The sequence below is a fragment of the Mandrillus leucophaeus genome, unplaced genomic scaffold, assembly GCF_000951045.1.
Source record: "Mandrillus leucophaeus isolate KB7577 unplaced genomic scaffold, Mleu.le_1.0 Scaffold1042, whole genome shotgun sequence".
NCBI lineage: Eukaryota > Metazoa > Chordata > Mammalia > Primates > Cercopithecidae > Mandrillus > Mandrillus leucophaeus.
In genome coordinates, this window is record NW_012098566.1 from 16,120 (window position 1) to 36,371 (window position 20,252).

At 34.2% G+C, this 20,252-nt stretch overlaps 1 protein-coding gene across 5 annotated transcripts in view; it reads left to right on the forward strand.

Moving 5' to 3' along the window:
- SREK1 (splicing regulatory glutamine/lysine-rich protein 1) overlaps positions 1-20,252 on the forward strand; it is a 36,713-nt gene that overhangs the window by 3,216 nt on the left and 13,245 nt on the right. For 2 of the 5 annotated variants that reach the window (XM_011980365.1, XM_011980361.1), the window contains exons 2-8: positions 5,719-5,852; positions 10,517-10,640; positions 10,927-11,042; positions 13,492-13,656; positions 13,797-13,975; positions 15,163-15,293; positions 16,154-16,268. In XM_011980365.1, the coding sequence (XP_011835755.1) occupies positions 10,980-11,042; positions 13,492-13,656; positions 13,797-13,975; positions 15,163-15,293; positions 16,154-16,268 (653 nt within the window). In that variant the 5' untranslated portion in view covers positions 5,719-5,852; positions 10,517-10,640; positions 10,927-10,979. Of the gene's footprint in view, positions 1-5,718; positions 5,853-7,752; positions 9,417-10,516; positions 10,641-10,926; positions 11,043-13,491; positions 13,657-13,796; positions 13,976-15,162; positions 15,294-16,153; positions 16,269-20,252 lie in introns of those variants that run through there. The other 3 variants (XM_011980357.1, XM_011980371.1, XM_011980380.1) reach the window with 3 other exon arrangements.

The window sequence follows — 20,252 nt, forward strand, 5'->3', positions numbered from 1 at the left end:
TATACCTGTATAACCAGCACACAGGATTATCTGCACCCTGTAAGTTCCCCGTGACCCCCTTCAGATAACTAAACCCTGAGGGGTAAGCCTATCCTGATTTGTTACACTAGATATTTTTCCTGTGTTAATTTTTTTTGCTTGATTTCCTTCACTTCTCTGGTCTTCAAAAGTTCTAAGAAAGAATGGAAAAATCTGTCAACTACTTATTTAAGTTTATTTAGTTTAAAAAAAAAATAACCACTAAAACCACTTTATAGAAAATAGAGAAAAGGAAACAGCACTTGTGATCCCACCACTCTATCAAAGCTTCTTTCCATTTCCATGTATTTCCCTGCAGTCCTTTTCACATGCATTAATAAATATTGAACATATTACCTCATTGGTTTTAAAAATAATTGTATAGTGCTATCATTATGTAACATATGTAATATAGTGTAATCAAAGGAATCATACACTGTGATTTTGAACTTTTTTCACTTAATTTGTCATAAGCATTTTCCATATTGCTGTTTTATTTATAGTAATAATATTTAGAGATTAGTAATTTCTGAGTGTATTGTATGTTTTTGAAATTCTATTGTTGGATATTTTGATTGCTTTTTTTGGTATTTCAAATTAGTGGATTTTAGCTAGAAACATTGGTAGGTGTGTATTTTTGATTGTCAACAATGATTGGAGGGCCTGTAGGCGTTTAGTGGGTAAATGTTAGCAATGCATAAGTAGTCTTAAGCAGGAGGAATTGTGCTAATCCATAGGGCCACTGAAGCCCAGTGGAGAAACCCTGTTATAAATAATGCACCAACTAATATTTTTGTACATGATACTGTATGCTTTGCTCATGTTTTGGCGTTATCTTTTTTGGTAGGTCCTCTGTCCTCTAAAGGATGTATATATTAATGTACTGATAAAATATTGGACATATTATTACCTCATTAGCTTTAAAAATATTGTATAGTGCTATTATTATGTTTAATAAAAGACAAAATAACCCATTAGGGCCAAGAAATTTAATTGATGCCCAAAAAGTTGGTTCTTTGGTTTCTGCATTTACTACCCAGTGAGAAGTTTTAATTTTTTTTGAAAAATTGGTAAGATTTTGTATTTTAAAAAACCAAAACTTAAGTCAACAAATGAGATCAAACTAAAATCTGCTAAATTTGGGTACTGCTACTTTCTTTTTTAAAATTTATTTTAAAAATTTTATTTATTTAATTTATTTATTTAGTAAGTAGAGACAGGATTTCACCATGTTACGCAGGCTGGAGTCAAACTCCTGGGCTTAAGCAGTCTGCCTGCTTTGGCCTCCTAAAGTGCTGGGACGACAGATGTGAGCCACTGTGCCTGGCCTGCTTGTTTCTATAGATACATACATTTAGACCAAATGGAATATGTCACCCCCTTTTATTTGTTTTTTTTCCCCAAGGTCTTCCTCTGTTGCCCAGGCTGGTCTTGAACTCCTGGGCACAAGCAAGTACACATTTGTTTGATGAGCTGTCTGTATGTTGGCTTGCCACTGTAATAATTTTAGTTTATAATGGTCAAAATAAAATAGTGTTACCTTTCCTGAAAATTCCAAATATTTGTATTTTTATAAAGTAAATGTAAGTTGATCTTTATTCTATTTTAAGGAAGGTAATTGGAAATGAAAATTAAGAAAATTGGCTGGGTGCAGTGGTCCACGCCTGTAATCCCAGCACTTTGGGAAGCTGAGGCAGGCGGATCACAAGGTTAGGAGTTCAAGACCAGTCTGGCTAACATAGTGAAATCTCGTTTCTACTAAAAATACAAAAAATTAGCTGGGTGTGGTGGTGTGCACCTGTAATCCTAGCTACTTGGGAGGCAGCAGGAGAATCGCATGAACGTGGAAGGCGGAGGTTGCAGTGAGCCAAGGTCCCGCCATTGCACTCCAGCTTGGGCGGCAGTGTGAGACTCTGTCTCAAAACAAAAACAAACAAACAAAAAACATTGCTTAAATTAGTGGAGTAGCCATACCTAGTATCCATACTTCCATGATAATGCTGTTCAGAAGAGACCAACATTTTTTTTAACCAGTTTCCAGGCTTGTGAAATGTTGGTGGCATATCTTCATGTAGTTACATTACAATCCAGACTCAGAGTGCATATTTCTGTGATGTTTTAAATTTGAAATGAAGTAGATTTCAACTAGGGGTATTTGGAAATGTGGTTTTAGTTTTCAGTAGTTCTTTCTTACGTTTACATTCCTTCACCAAAGGATTGGTCAATTTAGGAATTGTTGCTTCAGTGATGACTGTCAGGCTCTTGAAGGTTTCAGAGGCAAAAGAGTTACTCTTGTTGGAATTGCTAGAGCTTTAGTAGGTTGTTGTAATCATAGACTGCTTTCGGTTGCAAAGGACAGAAACTGTGTTACCCAAGGTAGATCAAGAAGAGACATTATTATTAAAAAGAAAGATTTCACTACATTGAAAAATAAAGATTGTAGTACAGCCAGGCCTCATGGGAACTATGACTGGGAACTGAAAGGTTATCAGCAATCAAGATGACTGTCTGCTTCTTTCTCTCCAGTGTTTATTATCAATTCGGTTTATTTCTATCTACTCTATTTCTTTGCATACCTATTCTGTACTCATCATTTGGCTTACAGCTTACTGTAAATCACCTTCCAGCCCAATAGAGAGAACCTGATTGATTGATCTAGTGCATTTGGTTGAGCATGACTTCCCAAATTATAGGTTGCTGGTCAGCCAGGGAAATGGGCCCTTGAGACTGGTGACTAATCACTTGTGGCTAGAGAAGCTTACAGGATCTGTTGAGGGTTTCACATAAGGAAACCATGCTAAGGTCTGTGCCGAAGCAGTATAGAACGTCTTGGTAGCACATGTAGGAGGCTGTACCTAATGATTGTGGTATCTTAAGATGGTTTACCAGAAGACTTGGAAATTTGAGCCTTGAAGAATAGTGGAATTAGCATTCAAAATGGGAGTTAGGATACCATAACCAAATGGAACAACATATGTGAAGATCCTTATGTTTGTGATGTGTTGTTGGAACCACAGGTATAATTTTTGGTTATCATCATTTACATGATGAGGCAAGAACAGAATAGTACTTTAAGGAAATTTAATATGTGGAGTGACACAATGAAATTTAGTGTTTAGAAAGATCACTGTGGGAGTTTTTGTGGAAGACCATTAATAAGGATTTGAGGTTGGGTGCTGTGTGATTTGTTAAGGGCTGTTTAGTAATCCATATGAGAAATGATGAGGGTCTGAATTAAGGCATTGGTAATGAGAATGATGAAAAAATTAATGTGACAAATATTTAGAAGGTACTCTAAGCAGGATTTATTGACCAATTGGATGAGGAGGACAGAAAGGTCAAGGATAATTTTTCAGTTAGAATAAGTAGAGTTTTGGAAATAACTTCAAATCTTTGTAGTTTGACAATTTTTTTTTCTTTTTTGAGAGACAGTCTCACTCTCTTGCCCAGGCTAGAGTGCAGTGGTGTGATCTCAGCTCACTGCAACCTCTTGTCTCCCGGGTTCAAGCGATTCTTGTGCCTCAGCCTCCCAAGTAGCTGGGATTGCAGGCGTGTGCCACCACAGCCAGCTAATTTTTGTATTTTTAGTAGAGATGGGGTTTCATCATGTTGGCCGGGCTGGTCTCGAACTCCTGACATCAGGTGATCTGCCTGCCTTCTGCCTCCCATAGTGCTAGGATTACAGGCATGAGCCACCCTGCCTGGCTGACAAAATACTATTTTTAAGACTAAATTCGTGGGGGTGGGAACTTTATTCATTGTGGTTATTCATTCTGGGATGAAGTTGATGAGTCCCAACCATCTTTTGAATGTTGCCAGTCATTGTGGCAGAGGAAAAGAGCCAAATAGTGGTTCTCAAAGCTTCTTCAGAATAGTGACACATGTTAGTTCTGCTCATATTTAACTGACCAAAGCAGGTTACATGGCCACACCTAACTTAAAGGAACAGAAAAAGGAAATTTTATTGTGTACCTGGAAAGAGCTTTGGAAGTAGTTGGTGGGCAGCGCTTAGGACGGTCAGTCTAGTGACTCCTAGGTTTCAGACTTGGGTAATATGATGGTGTCTTTCAGACTTGGGTAATATGATGAGATATGGAATATAGGGGACAGAGGGCAAGACTGGTAAGGAAGGAGGTTGATGAATGTATTTTGGACTTACTTAGTGACCGTCAAGGTGTAATATTCCAGCAGGCACTTGGACCTGGGAGTCTAGAGCTCACAAGAGGCCTGAATTGGCGATTTGGTCATGTAAAGGTGGTGAGTTAAGTCTGGATGTGGATATGATTACCTCAGTGTCAGTACACAAGTTGATTTGTCTTAGGTGTTGGGTTGGGTAAGGAGGGATTTTCGGTGAGGGCTGATGTGAATCCTGAATTGGTTGCCCTTAGGCAGAAGTGAGTTGGATGCTAAGAGGTACATCTTTTATTTTCAACTTTGGCCTTACTAATTGTGTTAATAATGTTAATAGTTTTAAGTTCTAAATGCAGATACATTTTATTATCACATTGTTTGGTTAATAGCATAAGTATATAAATTTAACCATTATTAATGTGGTTATTCTATGTTGTTTAAAGATGGATTTGTTTCTGAACGTGAAGAATTACAAAGAAATCTGGATTTTTGGATTTTAAAAATGACTGTGGAATTGCTAATTTAATAGTATATCAGAATGGTTTAAAGATTCTTGATTAGTTGAATGATTACAGTTGCATGAAGTTTGGAATTAGATGATTAGATGTTAGATGTTAACTTTGCCATTTACTAGTTCCAGGATTGTAGTCGGTTTTCTTTCCTGTTTTGTAAACAAAAGTAACTGACTATTAAGTCATGTATTTTTCAAGTGATCTCTCTTTTTTTAGTGTGAAAAATCTTAAATGTTTCAAATAGATTTTAGGATAAAATCTGTGTTACAGTTTACATATATACTTAGTTTCGTCCTGCTAAACAATTACAGATTTTAATGAAAAGTAATTATGGATAGGCTGACAAGATGATTATCCATGAGGATAGTGTATTTTCGAATCTAACAGGATGTATTCATTTTAGGAAAGGTTCCTTTCATTTGTGCTGTCTGGTTCATTTTTACTATAGGCCTGCCTGGGTTGAACTGAATCAAGTAGGACCAATTAGAGTCTATGCTGTTTTGCCTATAAAATATGTAAGATTTTGTTTGTAAAATCTTTTGTCTGGAAAACCATATCACTGTACAGCTCTGGTGTATGCAAAAGACCTTAATTTAAATTCCATCTTACCTGATTGTTTCTAAGACTGTTGTGAAGTTTAGTCATCTAAATGCTTGGGAAACCCATTTAAGAAGCGTTGGAATGATGATAAAATTTGAAATCTTGAGGATTGGAGCTTTTATAAAGGGATTTTTGCTTACATATGATACACTTTTTGAGTTAATTTTTGGGTTAAATTACCTTTTTTTTACATTTCACTCGGATTAAGGATTGATTCGAGTTCCAAGTTTTACAAGTAACGCAATAGGCCTGCCTCGATTGCCTTCAGTCTTGGTAGACAAATCACCATTAAATGACTAAGTTTCACTATTTTATGTGTTAATGATCCTTAACAACAAAAAGTTTTAAAGTCTTAATTTCGTAAGATTATGTAAAGATTAAGAAAGAAATTTTAAGTGAAAATGATAAAACCAAGCAAATGTTTATTAGTTCAATTGTTTTTCTTTTTATCTTGCAGCAACGCACCTCTTGCTTTTTCCTCCAAAGTATGTTATGTTAAGTTTCGTGATCCATCAAGTGTTGGCGTGGCCCAGCATCTAACTAACACGGTTTTTATTGACAGAGCTCTGATAGTTGTTCCTTGTGCAGAAGGTTGGTATCTCACTTTTTTCCTCTTATTTTAATTTCTGTCCTGTCTGTTATTGCCTTTAGCTTTCCTAGAGATTGGCAAGTAGACAATACTCTTGGTGTGTGTGTGAAAGTAAGAATGAAATTTGGAGAAGGTAAACATTTTTACCTAATAGTATTATTAAAATGGTTAATTTATGACTTATGTACATTTGAGATTTTACGATTTAACATTCATAAATTGGCTTCTGGTTTGCTTTGGCTTTCTGTAGTCAATTTGCAGATTGCAAAGAAAGCTTTCTGAAATTAAAAAAAAAATTGATATGGGAAATTACTTTAAATGTGTAATTAAGCATATACCCTGTGTGTTCAATATTAATACTATTACAAATGAAAACAATGTACACATTTTGGCAAATTGGGGTTAAGTGATATTTATAAGAAAAATATTTGTAATTTATACTTTCAAGTACACTCTTAAGGTAATTTATCTTAATTGTTACTATGAGATCATTATTATATATATAATATAGTGAGTACCAGGCTGGCATTTTTGAAGTCCCAGAATAGGACATTCTCAGTATTTTTCAGATAAACTTGGAAGTGTCTTTCCCATGCTTGGGGGTTAGAGTAGGTAAGGAAGATAAAAACGGATTAAAGTTCATTATTGGCCAAATATATCTTTATCTGCTGATCTGTAAGGCTACAGTGAGCTCCAGATTGGTGAGGTGGGAAAGGAGCTGGTTAATGGTTTCGTTCTACGAACTTTGTAGTGAAATTTCATACTGAGAAACTGCCTGGGAAAAAAGAAATCAGGTAAAAGGTTTATTAAAGTGGAATATTAATTATATCAGAAAATTAATGCCACCAATAACACAGGATCTTTTATTATGTTAGCTTATTAATTGGAAGGAATAATTTTATCAGTGTTGCTTGGTTGGAAATTGCTATATTCCCATAGAATCTTTCATATATCTGAGAAGCCCTACTGTATTTTGTCATAAATGTTCAAGATTATGGGTATGTAGATGTCCCTTTTATTGTTTATTTTACTTGATAGAGATGAATAAATGCACAGTCAGATGTACCTTTTTAATATTTTTAATATTACAACTTGGACAGTTTTACCGTTTTTGAACAGAAAAATTTAAGCATACTTTTATTGCAATTTATAAGTAAGTAAATATTTTAAAACACTAACCTGCAATTGGTATTGGTGAAACATTCAGATATATGTTTTTCATTAGTTGTGTTAAATACAGCAGAGATGAATTTAGGGAACCTTGAGAATTTCACAGTGAGCTGTTAAAAGTCTGATTATGCACTACAAGCAAAGAAATAGTGCATTATTGTATTAAAAAAGATAGCAGAGATAGCAGAGTGAGTGTGAAATAACCAAAGGAAAGTATTCCAGTGGAGTACTGTAAGAGGAGATGTGCTGTGGTGCTATAAGCAAGCAGTGTTCTGTTGACCTCACTGACTGCATCCTTTCCTTGATGTTGAACAAACAGCATCATAAGTGAGAAAAACCATAGAAAAAATTTTAAGAAGTTTTTTCAGTTTCTTTGAATTGCTGTTTTTTAGTGCAGACAGTAATGTGAGAAGATTGTAAGTTGTAAAAGTAACATTTGATGTGTAACAGTTTCATGCATATTAAGCCTTAGCCTTTGTTAATAAAACATGCCATTTCAAAATAAAATATGCTTTCATTATACTTGTCCAAATATGACCTCTTTTTGTTGTTGCGTGCATTTCAGATTTCTTTTTATAAATGTTAACACGTAGAAAAAGATACGGTCAAACATAACAAGGGTGTCAGCCTAATCATCAGTCATAACTTTATGTCCACATTTTCTAGTAGATGGATTTTGACTATTAATTTGGTTTTGTATGTTTTCTCTATGTGATATTTGTGCATTATTAGATGACTAGACTGGCCAAGGCAGACCTGTTACACTTGCCTGAGTTAGGCATTGTTTGCCATGCCACTAAACCTGCCGTCAAGTGAAATCTTCATTGGGGAAATGAGATCGGAGTCTGAACCGCAGAAGATGGACGCCCTGTCTCTGTTTTTTATTGTTTTACTTTAATTTCATTTCTTTTTCTTTATTTTGTCCCTTTTTTTGTTTTTGTTTTTGTTTTTGTTTTGTTAAATCTCTTTCACTTTAACTTGTGAGCTGGTTTTCCCAGTTCTTTGTAAATGGTATTTCATTAAGGGTTCATAACGTGTTGCAAATTATATTGGGAGATGATTAGCAGAGCTCAACCTTAAGATAAAGCAAATTTTCATGTGGTAAATTAGGATACAGTGTTGTGAAGCTCAGTGTGAGTCTTAATTCGTGTGTATGGACTGATAAGGTACATTTTGTTCTTGAAACATTAAAACACTGATAAGTATCTTAGGAACACTTTCTGATCTCAGCGCAACATTTTTCCAGTGTTTTTTTTTTCCCCTAGTATACATCTCTCATAAAAACTGATAGCTTCTAATTTTTGTCCTTCCCCCTGAAATTTTAGGCATACAAAATCGTCAAGGAAAATAAGTAAATATAACAATCTGGGAGTAGAGGAGAAGAGCCTTTCATTTTTATAATGGTTATTTATTATAGAACTTATTTCCTTGACTTACGAAGACTTTGTTGCCTATGTGGGGAATGGATATTTGAGAAACTTACTTGCATGTAGGTTTTTGTTAGCTTGAATTTTTCGTTGAATATTTTTCAGAGGTTTTTAGCTTCTAAATGGATTCTGAGATTAGGACTATTACTTTAATACAGTGAGAGATGTTTTCCTCAGTTGATTTTGAGGAGTATAGTTTGGGAAAAATGCTAAATGCTTATTTGTTTTATACTTTTATAAACTCTGTTATTTGGAGGGTAAATTTGGTAGAATTCTGTCTTGGAAATTAAGCAATGGAGCTTTTTCTTAAAGTACTTTTACCATTACCTTTAGGTAATTAGAATAAGTATATAGAGTAATTAGAATGGTAATTAACAGTTAATTTGTTTAAAAATGTGCTTATAGTGGAGTTATACATTTATAGTAGTTTATTACTCTTGTGAAAGGCAGTGAGAGAGTCTGACAACCTACTGATATTTTATTTAAGCTAAAAGTAAAAGACTTCATAACACTAAGTAGTCAACTTTTGGCCGGTGTTGAATACCCTTTTTGTTTGTATAGTCTTTCTACAATGTCTTCAATAGGTAGTTTTGCTTGTTAATGGACAAGTAATATTAAATTTGGAACATTACTAGATTAGAACTCTTAGTTTCTTTAGGTGCATACATTAAGGTAGTGAAGATGGAGTTTCTGCCTCAAAACCTCAATTTATCAAGAATGTTCAGGTTTTACAAACCTTTTAAGATACCAATTTATAACAGATAAAACAGGTGAAATCAATATAAATAGTATAGTGTATATGTGGGTATATATAAATACATGTGTTACTATCAATAACTAATACATATAAAGCAGATTATTGTTATTTGATGTTTTCCATAAGGCCCACCTGCCTTTTGTTGATGCATGTTAAGAAATCTGTTCTCCAGAATTTATACTGAAATAATAAAGATAACTTTGTTTTTGAAATTAATAAAATAACATACACTTAGAAGCTGCAAAGTTAGAAAATAGTAGGCATTTGCTAAAGCTAATAAAACGTAATTTTTATTTGCTTCCTATAAAGAAGGCATAGCCATTATTTAAATCAAGTTTTAAATTCTGACTTGAGTTCCGTCCATGTTTAGAGATATATTCAGATAATATTGTTTAGGGATTTATCTCTGCACATCTGGTTGTTTTAAATATTTTTACAACTGAAACCAGGCATGGTGCTTGTGAAAATTTACTACATATGCTGTATTTCAGTTTAGCATGCTTTTGTACATTGTCTTTTAAAACACTTTTGGAGAATTAATAATGGAAATGCTTCACCAGCTACCGCCTGAGTGTTCTTCTAAATATATCCACATGTAGTCAACTATTTAAGAATTTTTTTTTTTTGCCTAAGGGGATAAGGAAAAATAATGAGAAAGTTGCAGTCCTTATCAGAAGTAATTGGTTAGAATTCAGAAATGAATATGACAAATCGTACTTATTTCAGAGTAAGTTTTTCGTTTTTTTAGGTTGTAGGGATTTTTTTTTCCTAGTTAATGTTATTAGATTATTTTAGTGTTACTATTTTTATTAGGCAGTTAAAATGTTTTTAAGCAAGCTCTAAGGCATTAACCTCCCCCTTCAGATAAGTATACATAAATTGGTTCTAAAAGTTAATATTTTAAGAAGTTTTCTGAAACCAGGGAACTTTTTTGTTTCCTAAAACATTTTTAGTAGTTTCCCAAGGCAAATTTTTTGGAACTGAATTCTTTTAGGCATCTCCGATGTTGGTGAGATGCCTTATTAACTGAATGGATGTAGGCTTCCTTTTACATTGAAGTTGATTACATGGAGTAAGTTTTTGTTTCCTATTTGAAATTAAATGGAATCTGTTGGAGGGTTATCAAAATTGTTTGCATCACAAATAGGTAGTTTCAGTAACAGGATAGGGGCACTCATTAAGAAATTTCAATTCGCACATATTTGTTTTTTCTTTTTCTTTTTTTTGACTAATTTGGTTATTTGCCATTTCTGGGGATTAAACTTTAAAAAATGTTCTTCTTTTCTGTATCTGATGTTCTGTGTGCTATTAGTGATGCAGCCAACACGAACGGTTGTCATGTGTAACACAACTTTCGATCACCGCGAAAACACCGTCCTGGGAAAGCGTCCATGCTTGATATCGTTTGGTTCATGAACATTAAGTTTCCAGTACAGGTGACCCATAGCTCAAAGTGTTAAATAATTGTCTACATTATTCAGTTTTTAAAATAATATTCCATTAATGAGATTGTTAATATTTGAAGTTTTGCTCACTTTTATTTTTCCTAGTAGAGCAGGATAAAAGGAAAGACTTAAGTTCTTATTTATTTCTTTATACGGATCTGATAGATAGATACATTTATTATTATTATTTTTTAACTGCAAGGGTAATTATAAAATCATAGTGTAAAGTTTGTGTGGTGTTTCTGCTTTTTGTAATGTTTGGAACTTGCCTCTGCAGGTAAAATCCCAGAGGAATCCAAAGCCCTCTCTTTATTGGCTCCTGCTCCAACCATGACAAGTCTGATGCCTGGTGCAGGATTGCTTCCAATACCGACCCCAAATCCTTTGACTACTGTAAGTACTATAAGCCCTCTTATGAAAGAGGTGAACGTTAAACTATGTGACCAGTTGAATAGAGAGCTTCAAATTATTTGCATTTGGATCTTTTTTTTTTTTTTAATGGAGAGGATTCAAAAATCACTGCTTAAACTTTTTTTTTTTTTTTCACTTTATCACTGACTTAAACTGTGTTTTGGATTTACTCCTGAAGTAATAGGGGATTCATTTAAATTTGAGAACCCAAATAGATTATTCATTAGAAAATCAGTTATTAAAACTCAATATTTTAAATAGCATAGATTATCTAGGTAACTGTATTTCTCAGTTAATGAGGACTAAGTCCATTTAAAATATGTGAAATGATCCACAACTTTGGTAATGGGAAAAAATAGGCCTTTGTCTGATATTGAGAAAATGTGATAAGGTGAAAACATGGCAAAATATTTTTCCATTAACTATGCAGAATTAAATCATAATTTAGTAATGCTTCCTTAGTGATTTCCAAGTGGGATTTGAAAAGGATATTACTGTTACTGGCTCTTGGTTTTTGTTTAAAAAATTCTGGCCATATTTATTTTAAAAGAAGTGCCATTTTTCTTCAAAAGGCAACCTAAAGCAAAATAGAAAGCTCTCCTTAATTGGAAGTGGAATCTAGCTTTGTGGTGTTGGATAGGGATTGAATTAAGAAATGAACTATGTGATTGTAGTTAATTTATCTAGATTGTAAGAGTGGTTCCTGAAATTTTGAAGTGCAAAATTTTAGATTTGTAGTTTTTACATAACATTGCTATGCTAAAGACCTACATTCTGATTCTTGGGGGGAAATGTTTTTTAATTGAACTTACGTGTTCAAGGAACAGAATGGTGGTCAGTATGGGTGAAGCATAGTGAGTGAGGGTCATGAGTGTTTGAGATTGGAGGGGATAGATAGGACACAGATTATGGTAGGGCTTTTTAGACCATCGAAAGAGGGGTTTGAATTTTATTCTTAAGGTAATTAGAAACCATTCATGGGTTTTAAGCAGGGATATGACATGATTTGACATGTTTTAAAAAGATCAGACTGGCTGCTGCGATAATAAGTGACATTGATTTCTTAAACTTCTGCTTTCACCTTTAGGAAGTGCCGTTACTTAACAGCTGTTAAATCTTAGTTCTGCGCCATGTTTGTATATATAGTCATTAATGGTCAAAATGTTCTCTAATAGCAAAGTGGAAATGAAAAGAGTTGTCTTTTTTTTTTGAAAGCTCTTTTAATTCTGAAAAATTTTTTTCTGCTTTCAAATTCTGAGATCTTGTATTTCTTCTAGTTTACGTTCACATTAAAAATAATACGTTCCTTAATGCTGAAAGTAAAAATTGAATTTAGTAGTTATAGAAAGATCATTCAAAGTTTTTAAGGTTTTTGTCCTTTTCCTACCATGGCATAAATAAGGGCTCAATATTTTAGATATATATTCTTAGGTAAACTTTCAGCATGATAATAATATCCATTTCTTAGGGTTGATATGAGGATTAAGTTACTACTTCAGTTAAATTCGATGCTATGATAATTGTTGACTATTAGGAACGCATAGTCTGTGTTTTTCAATGACCAAGGTACAGTTTATTCTCATTCTTTGTGAATTCTGTATTTTTGAATTCACTTAGTAAGTAAAATTTTTTTGAAACCCCACATCAACAGTTGCAGCACTTTTGTGGTCATTTGTGGACATACACAGAGTGATGAAAAATTTGGGTTCGTCTATATGCATGGAGGTCAAAATCTTCTTGTTTTGGCACTCAGGCTGTAAACAGGCACGTAGTCTGTTTAGTGCTATGTTCTTCGAATTGTGCTTTTTGTTGGTGATTTCACTGTTAAGATGGGCCCACAAGTGTAGTGCCATACTGCTGTCTAGTGTTCCTAAGTACAGGAAGATTGTGAAGTGCCTCATGGAGAAAATATTAAATACATGTATTAGATAAACTTCATTCAGGCCTGAGTTGTGGTGCTGCTGGCTGTGAGTTCAGTGTTAATGAATCTACAGTATATAACAGATAAGGTGTCTTTAAACAGAAGCACATATAAAATAAGGTTAAATATTTTATTAGTTAATGTAAATGTGACCAGAGGCTCATAGGAACTTCACCCTGTATTTTCCCTGGGAATAATGGTTCAATATTCAATAATTCATTGTTTGTGGAAACTATAGAACATAGCTACCTCAAGTAATGAGAAACAGCCTGTTTTTTAGGGTCAAATTGAAAAGTGGCTAAAATATCCAGACAGTAAAATATATTTTGAATTTATTTAAAACTAATGTGACCTTATTTTAATAAGTCAGACATATATATGAGTTAAAGTTTGGAGTCCCTAGTCTCCTTTCATTCTTGTTGAGTTCATTCTTTTCAAGATTAGAGAATGGTAGCTTTGGATACTAATAGAAAATATGTGTTCTGTGTGTTTTTTTTCTTCTTTCGATAGCTTGGTGTTTCACTTAGCAGTTTGGGAGCTATACCAGCAGCAGCACTAGACCCCAACATTGCAACACTTGGAGAGATACCACAGCCACCACTTATGGGAAACGTGGATCCTTCCAAAATAGATGAAATTAGGAGAACGGTTTATGTTGGAAATTTGAATTCCCAGGTAACTAATTTAGAAAGAAACAAAGCAGCAGTAGCCCTTATTCTTTTTCTCTTCTTAAAAATCATATCAGTGGATACAGTAATATTTACCTGATTTTTTAAATGGATGTATTTTATCAAAGTGTCACTTTGTTTCCTTAGACAACGACAGCTGATCAGCTACTTGAATTTTTTAAACAAGTTGGAGAAGTGAAGTTTGTACGGATGGCAGGTGATGAGACTCAGCCAACTCGGTTTGCTTTTGTGGAATTTGCAGACCAAAATTCTGTACCAAGGGCCCTTGCTTTTAATGGAGTTATGTTTGGAGACAGGCCACTGAAGTAAGAAATCCTAAACAAAGAAATTTTAATGATTTTGAAAAAATTTAAAGTATTTTTGATGAAATTAAGGCTTTTTTTTTCTTTTTAATAGTAATTGGCAATTTGTGGAAAGGAAGACTTTGTGTTAAGTATAAATGAATACATGAGATACTTACCATTTTAGTCTTTAAATTCCTTTATTTAGAGACATTTATTTTCTCATTTTCTGTTTTCTAGGTTCTAATTCAATGTTAACATTGTATACCTTGCACAACAGTTGTAGGTCTTTTTCCATAGACTTTAATAAATCAGGTTAGTTTTACATTATGACTCTAGACTAATTGAGCAACTTAACATGTAGGTTGAACTATAGTACTTCCAGTAATAACTGTGGTAAATTCAAAATCTCCGGAAGGAAATTATAAGTGCCCACAAGTGTTTTAAACCAGACATTTTGACTTTTAAGGTTTGCTTACATCCTTGTTTGTAAAACGTTGATATAGCCTTCGAGATGAACTCCAGACCGGATACTCTATTTCATGCAGATTGTTGAGGCAAATATAGTTTTGCTTGAATTTCATAGATTGCTTTAGTTACACAATTTGATCAGGATTTTTCTGTTAAAGGATAACTAATTGTTGTTAGTGGGTACTTGTCTTCTCAGTGTGGAAGGGGTAAAGCAAGACGCATGACATCCATTCATGTGCATCAGAGAAGGCATTCTTATCTCATAGAGGAAGAATGTGCCTTGCACATTCAAAGCTATGTCTGACTCAGCCATGGTTCAGGGTTGGTTACAATGATGTACATAATATGATAATATACAGATAGCTTTCCCTTCTTCTATAGTGTACAGGATATCAATAAGATCTTTTGATCTGAAAATACAAATAATTCATTTTCATATTGGTATCAGCATTTTAATTTATTTTAATTCTAAGCTGTGGAAAAGCACTTAATCTTGTCTGTTTGAATTAAGTTAGCTAGGGTCCAATTTTCTTTTTCTGCCGTTTTTGGTTGTATTAGCAAGGAATGATAGGAAGTGGGGATGAGAGATTAATCATGGTTTTGAGGTTGCTTTTGGGTATTCTGTATTTATATCATTCTCGTGCTTCTGAGATGTCCTCAAATTTATAAATATGTGTATCATATAAATGTTTGTTTTATAAAATGTGTGTATTTGTGATATGCTAATATTTTTAATTTAGAATAAATCACTCCAACAATGCAATAGTAAAACCCCCTGAGATGACACCTCAGGCTGCAGCTAAGGAGTTAGAAGAAGTAATGAAGCGAGTACGAGAAGCTCAGTCATTTATCTCAGCAGCTATTGAACCAGGTAAGTCCATAACGTTGTTACATAGGTCATAGTTTAAAGATCATAGAATCTTAGAACTGGAAGGAAATTTAGAAATCATCTTGTTCAGTCTCTTCGTTTTTACAAACAAGAAGACTGAAACTCAAGAAATAGTAAGTAGCGTACTCATGTCAAAGAAAAACTTAGCACATATTTTATTCTTTTCCGTGATACTGAATTGAGGCACTTTAGTCTGAGCTAATCAGCCCTGAATTTTCATAGCAAAATCAGTGCTCAAAAATGATTTGCTGAAAGCAAAAATGTTATTGCAAGGCTAAAAAGAGTAAATACATTTAAGATGTTATGATTCGGCAGGTTTACTTTTCCTCAACATTTTAATTTTGAAAATAGAAAAGAGAGCCCGTGACTTAGAAAAAAATACAGATACTGTATTTTAGCAAGGTAAAGGAACACCTATTCAAACTTTTGTGTTGCTAATGAAAATAATTTAAAAACCCATTCTAAAAACATCTAGGTGGTTTACATTTGAGCAGATTTTCTAAATCAACACTTGGAATTTAAGCTTCAATTCTAGCAGAATAAGTGGAGAAAGGACTTAAAATCACTGTCACAGGAATTACAGACATGTTATAATCGTACGTTACGGCAGCAACATAATATTACGAACAGCTGTTTATAATCATCTGGTTTATATGTACTGCTGCAGGGTGGCTGCACTCAACGAGTTTATGCAATGACTTTCTTGGATGTTTCTGAAGGAGGAGGATGTACAGAGAGTAGGCCCCTTGCACTATATGTGGTACATTCCACTTGTGCCTGATTATTAACTGGGATCTTTAATTGTTCTGAGCTTACACTGCAAAGTGGTTTTTTCCTCCCAGAGTCTGGAAAGAGCAATGAAAGAAAAGGCGGTCGATCTCGTTCCCATACTCGCTCAAAATCCAGGTCTAGCTCAAAATCGCATTCTAGAAGGAAAAGATCACAATCAAAGCACAGGTGAGAATTTCTGCTGTCATATTTAAATTTTATTTTAGTTTTGTATTTAAAATATTAAGAGTTTATGAGTTTTTGTCAAAATACCAGAATTTAGAAATTTTAGTAGTGTACACCTGAAGTGTGATCACCATTAAATACTGTTCTAATTGTAATTCTGTAGTTGAGAATGAAATTTTGTCTAATGATATTTAATTTTTAAATATTTGAACTTATTTTTATTTTTAGAAATTAGTTTTGTGTCTAAAGATACTCTATTCCAGATTTTTCTAAGAGTAAACTAGTCTTTATATAGAAGTGACAAAAGCTGTTTTCATTCTTCATGTCGAGAAAAGGGAACATACTTAGTGACTATGCTGAAAATAATTGCTCAAGTTGCAGCTTTTTTGTTTTCTTTTCCCAGTCTATTCCAGGTCTGGGGAACACCACCCCAGATCTTAGTTTCGCACAGTTCCCTATTTTCAGTACCATGTGTCCAAAGGAACACTTTGAGTCCTTGGTATTGCTGGTGATAAGAGCCTCCTCTGCCCACTTTTGGACCTGAAACACAGGAGTAACATGCAGTTTCAACTTCAGTTATAGTACTTTGCTTAAGCTCTCTTATTTTTCATCATAGCTTTGTCCTTTTGATTTTCTTTATCTGTCATTTCTTTGGTATAAAGGGAACCTCAAAATGCAAACTTGGCAATACCATCTTGATTGGAAGTACCCTAAAGATCATTACTAAAGTTACAAATTTTGTTGTGTTTTTTAAGGTACGGAGGGGGCTGTTGTTGAAATGTGAAAATATGTATAGTGGATCCTAATTGCATGTTATATGTACATATGTACTCATACATATGCCTTGAGAGAACAGAGAGGGAAGAGTATATCTGTGTATGTTGGGGTTTTAAAGAAGGAGAAAGGATTTGGGGGAGGGAAAAGGAACCAGTTTATTGTCCATTGTTTTACCAGCAGGCTCAGTTTACTTTTTTGTGTGTTTGTGTGTGTTGATCAAGGAGATTCAAAGAATGAGGAAAAATAGGATGTTCTTTCTTAGATTCTAGTAAACAGCAGGTATACACCAGATATACTAGTGTATACTTGTCTATCCTTAGTTTGCAAAATCTCCTTTAGAATTTGGTTTTACTGCCTTTATCCAAGGACTTACAGTAAGGCACTTTCAGAACCAAGTGAAGGAGGTTGTTTCATGTACAAGAAATAAGGCAGTGCAGCAGAGGCCAAAATTAGGAAAGGATAGTGCAACAGAAGCTGCAGTGGTACTAGACTGTGGATATTTCCATATGTTGACAGGATGTGGTGAGGGTAAAGGAAATCAAGGAAACAATAGAATTAGTCTGAAGAGTAATATTACAACTTCTTTTCTGAGGAAGATTGATGACCTGAATCTCATTGTGTTGATTGTAAGAGACAGCTAATGTCCAAGACTGGAACGAGTTGAAACTTGATGATTAATAACATTGTTGTTTCTTTGATGATCTAAGTGAAGTTTTATGTGCTTTTTGAAATTATAGCAAATAATTTTGCTATCTACTGTGAGGTTTTTGTTTTTAAGTATATACAGATATTCCCCCCTCCAAGGGTTTGTGGGGGAGGGGTTATTCAGTCTAAACTGAAATTTGTTGATTAGTATTCTTATTTATGGGAGTACTTTTGTGTAGATCTGTCTATACAAATGTACACAAAAGGTCTACGTAGCATTAGAAATAATGTATATATGTTCCTTTGTTGTTTTTTTTTTTAAATGCAGTCTCAGTCTGTTGCCCAGGCTGGAGTGCAGTGGCTCTATCTGGGCTCACTGCACCCTCCACCTCCCAGGCGCAAGTGGTCCTCCCACCTCAGCTTCTTGAGTAGCTGAGCCACAGACAAGCACCACCACGCCTGGCTAATTTTGTATTTTTTGTAGAAACGGGGTTTTATCATACTGCCCAGGTTGGTCTCGAACTCCTGAGCTCAAGTGATCCTCCCGCCTTCGTCTCCAAAAGTGCTGGGATTACAGGCGTGGTATACATGTTCTTAACTGGCATGTATACATACATACATATTTTTGTCAGCATATTCTGTTTTTGTGCATGCATGTGGAAATGTAGCCTTAAGTTCATGAACAAATACAAAAGAGAATGAGTTCTCTTTAAATGAGAAAAAAAAAAAATTCCTTACCTAAAAACATTTGACTTGAAGATTCTGACCTGGAAGGATCCCGCTATCCCCCAGAAATCAGGAAGGGGATGATAGGCCTTTCTTGTCATTTCTTCCTCTACTAGCGGAAGTTGATATTCTTGAATCTCACCCTGACCTATCAGTCTTAGCACGAGCGTGGGTTGCAGGAACCCTTTAACTTAAAGGCCCACCTTCTACTTTTTCACCATTTTCAAGTGCTTCTAGAGCCATGCTTCCTACCTCCCAGCCCTCCCCCCACAGCCTTTCCCTGTTCCTTCCCCTTCTTATGGTTAGAGAGAGGAAGGAGTTTCTTGTCACTGTGACCTTGGCTAGGACTAGGGAGGTATGTTTCCATTTTGTCCAAGTTTTGATGCTTGTTTTATTTATTGAGACATAGAAAAGATGGATAGTACTATAATTGTTACAATTTTAAGTTTATAGATTAGCACAGGAACTACTAGACATTTTATAATATTTTAATGGAAAACAACTGATTTACAAATGAACTTTGCAGCATAATGGTAAGTTGCTGTTTATTTACAGTTTAATTTAAAAATATGATTTTACATTTTCAGAATACAATTTCTCATTAAAAATGAGAGCTACTAGTGATAAATCTTTAGTTAGATTAGATCTGCTTTTAGCATTCTTAATCAGAAAACTACTAGTGGGTAAGATTGACATGAAAATATTTAATGTCACAGTTAAAATGTAATAATTACTCTTAGTCACTGTCTTTTGACATCTCAGCTGCAGGGTAAGGTTGGAAGCCAAGTGATCAGTGCTTTTTATTATTAACTTATTTATGAGAGTTATACTTAATTTTTTAAAATAAGTTTTTTTGCTTAAGGTTGGAAAGCATTGCTTTGAGGAAAACAAAAGAATTGTATTTTTAGCAAGGACTGCTTAAAACAAATCTTATAGTAAGACTTTTTATTAAGTATATAGAAGCAAAGGCACTTTAAAAGATTACCCTGTGTGGATATCTGTAAATGGACTAATAATGTTCTCAGTTTTTCAGTTTTGCCTTAACATCTACTCCTTAACCTTCATGGCTCTTAAGTTACTAGTGATAAAGATTTCAGTAAGCTATGAATTATCTTTTTGTATTAAAAACGTGGTATATGATTTCTTATCTAGTGTCTTTGGAAAAAAATGAAAAATAATGTATGTTGAACCAAATGAGGCTAAAAAAGTATATATGGAATGAAGACAATTGTATATTATTTTTAAAGCCAAATAGTAGATGAGTAGTTTAAATGGAAATTAGCTATTGAAATTTTGATTTGTAGTGTTGATTAGTATTTTAATCAACATTTTGACTAAACTGAAAAATGTGTTTAAAAACAAAAAATGATTTTGTTATTAATGAGGATTATTTGGAGGTTTTTCTGGTTCAGAGCATACCACAAAGCATGGTCTTTTTCTTTTTTCTTTTCTTTTTTTGAGATGGAATCTCACTCTCTTGCCCAGACTGGAGTGCGGTGGCGCGATCTTGGCTCACTGCAACCTCTGCCCCCTGGGTTCAGTTGATTCTCCCACCTCAGCCTCCCGAGTAACTGGGACTACAGGTGCATGTCACCATACCCAGCTAATTTTTGTATTTTTAGTAGAGACAGGTTTCACCACGTTGGCAAGGCTGATCTTGAAATCCTGACCTCAAGTGATCCACCTGCCTCGGCCTCCCAAAGTGCTGGGATTACAGGTGTGAGCCACTGTGCCCAGCCCAACTATATTTCTTTTACTGATAATTGCTCTAAGTTAATTTATTAAAACATGACTATCAAGATGAGTTTTAGCTGTATAATGGATACTTATGGAAGTTCA